Consider the following 9,376-nt stretch of genomic DNA (forward strand, 5'->3'; position numbering starts at 1 on the left):
ATATATATATATATATATATATATATATATATGCTTAACAGGGCAACAAGTTTTTGTACCTGCTGCCTTCTCTTTTTCTCCCGTGGACAGACCCAACTGCTCAGCCAGTTCCTTCTGCATAGGACCAAGCGTGTCCTTATATGGACAGCGAGTGGTCCAGTGATCCCCTTTACAGATACGGCAGGACACGATCTTCTGTCCTTTCAGCTTGTTCATGGGATCTTCATCTTGGTCTTGAGCATTCAAGTCCTGTAAAACAAGCAGGAGAATCACTTCAAGTTGGCATCGGTACAACACAGAAGTGAAACATTTTTAGGACTGAAATATCAAGTCCGAACTGAAGTTTACAAAACGCAAACTCAATTGGCAACACAAAAAATTTGTTGAAAATGGACTCACCTTCAGGCCATCCAAAATGTAGATGAGTTTGTTACTTTATTGGAACAGAGTTGGAGAAATGTAGCATTACATCACTTGCTCACCAATGGAGTGAATGGGTGCCGTCAGAATGAGAGTCCAAACAGCTAATAAAAATCACACAACTCAAATCCATCAATACAAATTTAGTAAAGTGGAAAGCTGTGTTTGCAACAAACAAATCCATCATTAAGGTATTTTATCTTTAAATAATCGCTTCTGGCCAAAAGACAGAGTCTATAATAACTCTTCCTCTAGTCCATCATGTTGTCCTCTCAAATCAAAATCCTCTCTTTTTTTTTTTTTAGAACTGTTTTGGCTTGTAAACGGTGCTTGAGCTGTGCATATTTCTCTCCTGATTCAGATGAGACAACTTTTTCATTGGAGACAGCAATATTATGGATAGAGGACTCACATTTTAGCCAGAAGCAACAGTTTCAAAAGAAAAATGTCGTGATAGATTTATTACAAACATGCAGCTTTTCACTTCAAAAACACGACAGCTGTTTGGACTCTCATTCTGACGGCACCCATTCACTGCAGAGGATCCACTGGTGAGCAAGTGATGTAATGTTAAATATCCATTCCCATGAAGAAACGACCTCATATACATCTTTGATGGTGAACTATTTTTTTAAAAACATGGATCAGTGCAAAAACGTCATTAGTTTATCACCATCATACCTCTTTACTGGAGATGAAGGTCATGAAGACGTCATCACTCACTGTAGTGGTGGCAACATTGGGACCTGGTGCATCCGATTCCGAGTTGCCAAATTTTTTCCAGTTCTGTTGGAATAAATAATCAATCCCCCCTTCATACTTCAATGTGACTCTTGAATAAAAGCTTTATAAACAATAACATATTCACTGTTTGTTGTTAGTTTTAATACAGTAATTGACTGATTCAATGTATTTGATAGTTAAAATGATTACAAATTCAGGTTTTCGTCACCACCGTCAGATGTGTCACCTCCGTCAGTTGAATATTTTGATAATATTTCATTATGATATTTTATATTTGTTGTGGAATTGTTGGTCACATGTGAAAGTGTAATCTGTCTGCTAACACCAGAATGTGTTTTGAAATGTTAAAAACATCTTGAATGCTGTTAAAGATAAAGCTGAAATCATATTACACAGTCCAAGGTAAAAAAGCACATTTTGTTAAAAAAAGAGAAAAGTTGGGAGGTTGTATCAAAGCATAGCTCAGTACATATAAGATACATAAATGTAGTTTCATTCGTCTGAGTACAAGGTTTTATTTTTTTAAATTTTGCACCGTTTTGTCCCACTTCTCAAGAATGACTGAGTTGTCTAATTGTTAGTTGCATTAATGTATGAATTGTTACCTTGTTTGTGATTCAGCTCTGTACCTGCTTTTACCATGCATCTTAAAAACGGTTACTTCATCTGTGCCAGTTTTCTGACATTATAAAACGATAGTTGGCAAAAAAAAACAACTTAATTTGACAATCATTTTGAAATTGAGTTTATAAGAATGAAAAGAAAAACCCCCCGCTTCCGCTCAGTTGTCGTCACGTAATTCAGATGTTTTACAGAGCATGAACATCTTTCAGTTCTCTTACTTTCAAGAAGATATTAAAATGTATATTAAATCTTCATCTACCTCCTGTAACAAAAAGGCAACTAAAACTTTGAATGTATGCTCACTTTTTGGTGTTTTTGTATCATTTTTATCTGATAATTATTTTGTGTTTTGAGGGAAGAGTATGTTTTTTGTTGTGTGTTCTGTTTATTTTATTTCTTACTTTTTTATTCCTTTATTTTTCTACTCTCTGTTTTGATTTGTAATGGCTGTATATTGTTTGATCATCCTTGAACCCCTGGCTCTTTTCCTTGGCATATGTTCTGTCACACTTGTATTTGTGAATAAGTGTTTAATAAAAATAAAAAAAAACATCTTTCAGTTCTGCCTGCAGGAAGTCACACCGGTTTAAAAGTGTTATAAATGAAAACAATAAGTAGCGTGATCTGTGCACTGTAAAACAAGTTTTTTTATAATCCCTTCAGCACTTATAAACGATTTTGGCTAATGTTAATGTTATTTTGAGATACAAGTTAATGAGTTTCATAATTTGCAGCGATCTTAAAAACAATCTGTCAGCACATTTGGAAACACAAGCACTCACAACTAGTTTATAATTATAAAAACAACAACAAAACACTAATATTTTCTCTTTATCGCTCTCTTTGTCTCCTTGCACTGGCTACCGGTTGAGGCTCGCATCAAGTTCAAAACATTGATGCTTGCATAGAACAACCACAGGCTCTGCACCCGCCTACTTCCACTCACTACATCGTTATTCGTCCAATTCAACTAGGGATGGGCGTATCGATCCAAAGTATCGATATATCGATACTGACGCGAGTATCGAAAGTATCGATACTCAAACAAAAAATATCGATACTAAGGTGTGTTTTATTTACCAAAAAAAATAATTTGTACAATATGCATTGAATTGGACGAATAACCTTTGTTAGCGAGTCTTTATTTATTCCTTCTCTTTCTAGCTTGTACTTATTTGAACAATGTCTAAGAACTTGGTATTACAAGCACTTCCTGTGTCTGTTTGCCTCTTTAAGAAGAATCGCTTTATGTATCCCCCAATTGTAAGTCGCTTTGGATAAAAGCGTCTGCTAAATGACTAAATGTAAATGTACATTTCACCAAATAAGATCCAAGCACAAATATCTTAATGTATTCAACCTAATAAATCCACACCAAATAGAGTTAAATATCAATGACAGTACAAAGGATATATTTAATACTGTTAACACACCTTGATCATACCTGAACCCAGCATTATTTTTCTACATGAGGACCACAACAAAAACAAACCATGGTTTTGTTTTTAAAAATTGTACGGGATAATTTCTAACCTCTCACTCTCATAGATTTTTTAAAAAGTGCCAAATAAATATCAAACAAGTTGATGAAACTTACCAAGTACGCTTGACTCCCAGTCACCCGTGAAACAGTACCAAACTTCCTGTCTCTTGCAAAGTGCACTTTTTCGAAAAACAGACCGATGAGTGACACCACACAGGCAAGCCGACGTGACATTTAAAGCATCTAGATGATTGAAAACAAAAGCTGCTTGATGGTTTCAAAGGATTTATTGGTAAAATGTATACAAATCTATGAACGTTTATACAAGCCACAAGTGTGACATAAAGCAGTATTGATTTGCTGATGTTTTTGTGTTGTGATGATACATCAGTCATTTCATACATGATGCATCAGTGAAGCAACAGTTCCATCTTGTGGTTTAGATGTGTCCAACCTCGCTTTCAGCTCCTTCAGATTTTCCCTTTCTTGTGTTTCAAGTCCTTTTTTCCTCTAGCACCTTTCTGTTGTTTCGTAACAGCACGTCCTTTAAATGATTTCTGTCCACCAAACTTCTTACCAGGATCTCCTTTTTTCTGCCCTGCAAATCTACAGCCTTTTCCCCCTTTTTGGCCAAACTTTTTGCCTCCTTCGCTCTTCCGAAACCTGTTTCTCCCCTCTAGCGGTTTTCTATCTCCAAACCGTTTTCCGCCATATTTATTTCCCCTGTCAGGCGACTTAAAACTCTTTTTGTCATGAGGAGGGCCCATCCCCGGTGACAGCTTCCTCTTTTTAAAGGGTTTTGGAGACTTTCCAGGACCACGCTTCCTTTTTGCACCAGGAAACATGTCTATGGAGTTAAAAAACAAATTAGAACCAGTGCAAATTGCAACAGTAAAACTTCACAAATGATTTGGTATGACACAATACCTTCGTCTGGTTCCTCCCCTACAGCCTGTCTGTAATACTCTGCTTCGTCCTCAGACTCCTCGGCTGGAGCCTGGTCCTCCGGTTTCCCAGGATCCTCCACTTCATCATCTGATACCTGCCCTTCCTGCTGCCGCTTTCTATTGATGCCATCCAAGCTTTTTTTCCTTTAAGAAATTAAGTAGTTTTAGGACCAAACACAACACAACTTACATTTAAAAAGATGCTGAGTGCGTTGCTATGGTATTCTTTTTTTTTTTAATTTGCAAAAACAAAAACAACTCAAAAAATAAATCAAATGTACAATTTATTTAGCATGCGATGTTTTTAAAGGGGTCATATGATGCGATTTCAAGTTTTCCTTTCTCTTTGGAGTGTTACAAGCTCTTGGTGCATAAGGAAGATCTGTAAAGTTGCAAAGACTAAAGTCTCAAATCCAAAGAGATATTCTTTATAAAAGTTAAGAATCAACCACTCCTTCCTAAAACGGCTCATTCTAACACGCCCCCACATGTCTACGTCACTATGTGGAAATATTAGCATAATGCTGCCCAAATGTGCACGCAAAGAAAGAAGGCGTGGTTTCAGGAACAGCAGTCGTGTTGATGCAGCCATGTCAGGGAGAGCTGTGTGTTTCAGTGCGAAAGCAAAAGCACTTTATTTGGCCTTCCGGAAGTAGATGCAATTAGGAATCATTGGTTAAGATTTATTTACAACAGAACTGCACAACCCAGATGTTTGAATGTGTGCAACGCATTTTATAGACGACAAGTTTTTTGAACCTAGAAGAGTACAAGGCTGGCTGTGCACAAAGGTTATTTCTAAAAAAAATAAAATAAAAAAAGGGTCAATTTGTCACTTTGCTATGACAATCTGGCGCTTCTGAATCAGCGACTGTAAGTATGTTTTGTAATTAGTTTAAGTATTTGCTATTGACTGTTCAAATGCGGAGTTTTGCGCAGCGCAGAGTAACGCGTCATGTGTGTGTGTGTGTGTGAGGGGAACAGGGTCACATCACAGGAGAGTGAACTGCCTGTCAGAAATCATAGCACATCAGCTGTCTTAACTGCGGCTTGTGTACTGCATCATCACTGTGTCTTTCCCGCTACTCTGTTGCCCTTTCGGTGTTCGGCCAATCACAATGCACTGGGTCAGCTGGCCAATCAGAGCAGACTGCGCTTATCAAAGGAGGGGGCTTTGTTGAAAACGAGTGTTTGAGAGAGGCGGGGCATAGAGGACCAACAATAATGTACAGTATTTGAAAAATTATGTGTTTTTTGAACATTAAAGCATGTCAACATATTCTGTTACACCAAATACACAAAATAATGATCTTTAAAATAGCATCATATGATCCCTTTAAAGCTTTTTATTGGAGAAGATTGTTTTGAAGTGATGGCCAGCAATCATTTAGCAAAAATACATAATACCCATCTCAAAACACTGTAACCAAATGCTGTAATATTTACTTCTACGGAAATTCAGAGTCTCCACGCTTAACGTGTGTAATTTGTGTGTGCTTTTTCTAACCAATAGCCTGTATCACATTCAGCGCTTCATCACCACTAGAGCAGCAGATCTACTCACTTGTTTTGATCTCATTTTTCTTTTTTTAGGGCAATGTTTTGTTCTTGCTTTCTCTTCCGTTCTTCTTTCTCTTTCAGACAGGCCTCCTTCCTGTTCAGCATCTCCTGAAGCTCTTCCTCTGTTTTCGAGACTGCAGACAGAGCACATTTTGGATTAGCTTAGTGATACACTCAATAATCACTAGGTTGTGTGTCTAAATGTTCTCTTACACAAAGCCATACTTACCGAAGGAATGATAAAGCACTTTTCCTTCCCCCATGCCTTCTACTATCTTCACCAGCTGCAGAGTCATTCTGGGGCCAATCTGTAGCAGAACAGACTCCCATCATTTTTTAGTAGACACAAACCATCAAGTATCTGATTCATGCTGAATTTTAAGTCATCATAGGCGCATTCTTGACTTGAAGGTTGTTATATGTGATGTGTTTTTTGTGCTTGAGCACTGTGCATGATGAATTGAGAATCCAGCCAGTAATATAAAAAAAAAACAGCCCAGCAAGATGGGTTTCCTCACCTCAGTCAGCCGAACTGCGCTCTGCTGCGAGGCCATGTTTCCACGACCCGAGTACACCTGTGGCAACTCTGTGATGTTGTGGTCCCCGTCCTGCTCTGCCTCGCTCTCTGAAAGGTTGACACCGCTGCAAAAAGTGCAAAGTGTGACTTGTAAAATCACTTATGTATATCCCAAACAGAAGTATTAAGCTGGTGCATCAGAGCGTTTACTTTGAAACATCACTGTTCCATCAATTTTAACATTTCATCATATGCATCAAATGATGTGAATGAGCTAACCTTATTCCTCGGCTGGGATTGTGTAGAGCTGTACTGAAACTGAAATTTGGACCTTCAGCCTGTTGGGTCCCATTGAAGTCCACAATATGGAGAAAAATCCTGCAATGTTTCCCTCAAAAACCTTAATTTCTTTTTGATTGAAGAAAGAAAGGCATGAACATCTTGGATGACATGGGGGTGAGAAAATGATCAGGAACGTTTTATTCTGGAAGTGTGCTAATCCTTTAAGTGAAGAACAAATGTCATCAGAGAGAAGATTGAGTTATGACATCGATTAAAAATTATAAGGTCTCAATTTGTACAAATTATGCAAAAAAAACAAAACAAAAAGACGACATGCATTCAGAAAACTGACAGGGTTATTTCTCATCTCATATCGCCTCTAAAGGGATAGCGCGCACATAAATAAAATTCTGTTATTATTTACACACTCTCCACTTGTTCCAAACCTATACGAGTTTCTTTCCTCTGTTGAACACAAAAAGATATTTTAATGAATGCTGGTAACCATTCCAGCTATGAAAGTCATTGACTGGTCAACTGAGAAGATTGAGTTATGACATCGATTAAAAATTATAAGGTCTCAATCTGTACAAATTATGCAAAAAAAACAAAAAAAGACGACATGCATTCAGAAAACTGACAGGGTTATTTCTCATCTCATATCGCCTCTAAAGGGATAGCGCGCGCACAAATAAAATTCTGTTATTATTTACACACTCTCCACTTGTTCCAAACCTATACGAGTTTCTTTCCTCTGTTGAACACGAAAAGATATTTTAATGAATGCTGGTAACCATTCCAGCTATGAAAGTCATTGACTAGTCAACTGTTTTGTTCTTTTGTGTTCAACAGAAGAAAGAAACTCATACAGATTTAGAACAACTTGAGGGTGAATAAATGACAGAGTTTTCATGTTTGGGTGAACTATCCCTTTAATAGTCACACTTCAGTTAACAGATATAGTTCCTAAAAACTACAGAACGCTAAATATACAGCAGTGAAACACTCGTCACAGCTGTTACTATTGTATTGACCAATAAGCATCCATGATACGTTTTATAATACAAATATACTCACCATGTTTATACTGTTTTCTGTTTTGGTAAATATTGAGAAGTGCGTGATTCCTAATGGTCCGGCCACTGCAACAAAATCTTCCAAGACGTTTTTCTTCCGCACCTGCACAATAAACACATGGATTTTAGTATGTAAACACAAGACGTCGAATAAGCGCCGAGCTGAGCAGCAGCAGCCAGGAGTCGTGAGGCGCACCTTTAAAGATCTGGCAGTGAACGGCTCCATGACTCGTCTCATGTCCAACACTCCTGCCGATCTGTCCACGCTGAAACACGAAGGTGTGCGGCACAGTGGAGTACGTCTCCTCGGCCACAAGACTAGCAGCCTTTCGGCCTTTCTTTTGGCTCTTAGTCTATGAGACAAAATCTATTTTACCTTCAATTTGTATCGTCACTAAACGATCGTATAAATTACTGTCATGCGCTAGACACTGGCTGAAACACGAAGGTGTGCGGCACAGTGGAGTACGTCTCCTCGGCCACAAGACTAGCAGCCTTTCGGCCTTCCTTTTGGCTCTTAGTCTATGAGACAAAAACAGTAACATCGAATTTATTTTACCTTCAATTTGTATCGTCACTAAACGATCGTATAAATTACTGTCATGCGCTAGACACTGACACGTTTACATATTTACGCACACATTTACATTTCCAAATCTCATTCTCATTTAAATGAAAAAGACAGACGGACTAGCTGCACTTCATATTTGCAGTTAAGTCTGGATGCAAGTTAAACACAAACCTTTGTTTTCCCCATTTTTAAGGACAGTACAACTTATCCAAACCGAGAGCGGAAAACTGAACTTGACTTGACTTGAACACGAATATCGTAGGTAAAATATCCCACATGTCTTGTTACCTAGCACCCATCTTGAAAATTCTGGAACTTGCTGCTAAGCATGTGGCGTGTTTGCGCATGCGCAGAAGCTGTGGTACTACTCAATGTTTGATTTTATACGCGCCGTCCTTTGGATGGGATGAATAGATGCACTGTATATAGATGCATTGGTAGGTTTAATTCAGCTCCTACATCGAATTTTAGGCCGGTTTTGAACTCTAGGTTAGGTTTTGAATGTCCCATTTAAGCTTAAGTTAAATTTAAAGGAAATATCCACTGCTAAACTCTGATTAGGCCTACTCTCATTCACTCTCTCACTCTAACGATCTGATTCAGAATCCGAGTTAGAACCTTCGTAAAAATTAAATTGCAGTATTGTCAGCTTTCTTTTTCTTTCTTGTTAAAGTTTTTCTTTAATCCTAAATGTTTAGTTGTCACACTTTTCCTTGTAAACAGCATGTGGTATTCACTATGCGTTCACTAACTACACGATCTGTTGTAAAGACGTTGTCCCAGTTTATATCTACTTTTGGAATTCCAAAAATTGTTCAAAGTGAAAAGGGGACAACAACATATTTTAGCATTAAAAATTAGATGTGTGGCTTGAAGATAGAAAATATCATCAGCTCAGTATTAAAACTACAGAAGTTGATATCAAGTCCCCACCATTACAGAACAACCATCGCAATTTTCTTAATTTCAAAGCAATATAATGTAAGTAATCATGTCAATTTTTTTTAGCAATTTCCTGCATGTACTGTAATGCTGCACTATTGTGAAAAAAATTAAGACATTTTTTAAATGAGCTGTATTTTGACATTGCACAGTGATGGTCAGTCTGAAGGATAGGGTGGTGGTGGTGGGTGTGCCTGTGAAAGGAGGAGG

At 37.8% G+C, this 9,376-nt stretch overlaps 2 protein-coding genes across 2 annotated transcripts in view; both read right to left on the minus strand.

Moving 5' to 3' along the window:
• LOC107596845 (eukaryotic translation initiation factor 3 subunit G-like) overlaps nt 1–3,505 on the minus strand; it is a 9,409-nt gene extending 5,904 nt beyond the window's left edge. The window contains exons 1-3 of the mRNA XM_016287693.1: nt 3,386–3,505; nt 1,102–1,206; nt 60–249 (exon numbers count right to left, since the gene is read on the minus strand). Of these exons, the coding sequence (XP_016143179.1) occupies nt 60–249; nt 1,102–1,206; nt 3,386–3,505 (415 nt within the window). The remainder of the gene's footprint in view (nt 1–59; nt 250–1,101; nt 1,207–3,385) is intronic.
• Nucleotides 3,506–3,546: 41 nt separating this feature from the next.
• LOC107596846 (suppressor of SWI4 1 homolog) lies at nt 3,547–8,540 on the minus strand. The gene is given in 9 exon segments (XM_016287694.1): nt 3,547–4,118; nt 4,199–4,362; nt 5,783–5,912; nt 6,008–6,086; nt 6,297–6,454; nt 7,651–7,756; nt 7,850–7,901; nt 7,903–8,006; nt 8,396–8,540. Coding segments are annotated over 9 exon segments (1,185 nt in total). The 5' UTR covers nt 8,411–8,540; the 3' UTR covers nt 3,547–3,741.
• Nucleotides 8,541–9,376: the final 836 nt, after the last annotated feature.

The sequence above is a fragment of the Sinocyclocheilus grahami genome, unplaced genomic scaffold (genome assembly GCF_001515645.1).
Source record: "Sinocyclocheilus grahami isolate Dianchi unplaced genomic scaffold, SAMN03320097.WGS_v1.1 scaffold223.1, whole genome shotgun sequence".
In the NCBI taxonomy this organism is placed as follows: domain Eukaryota; kingdom Metazoa; phylum Chordata; class Actinopteri; order Cypriniformes; family Cyprinidae; genus Sinocyclocheilus; species Sinocyclocheilus grahami.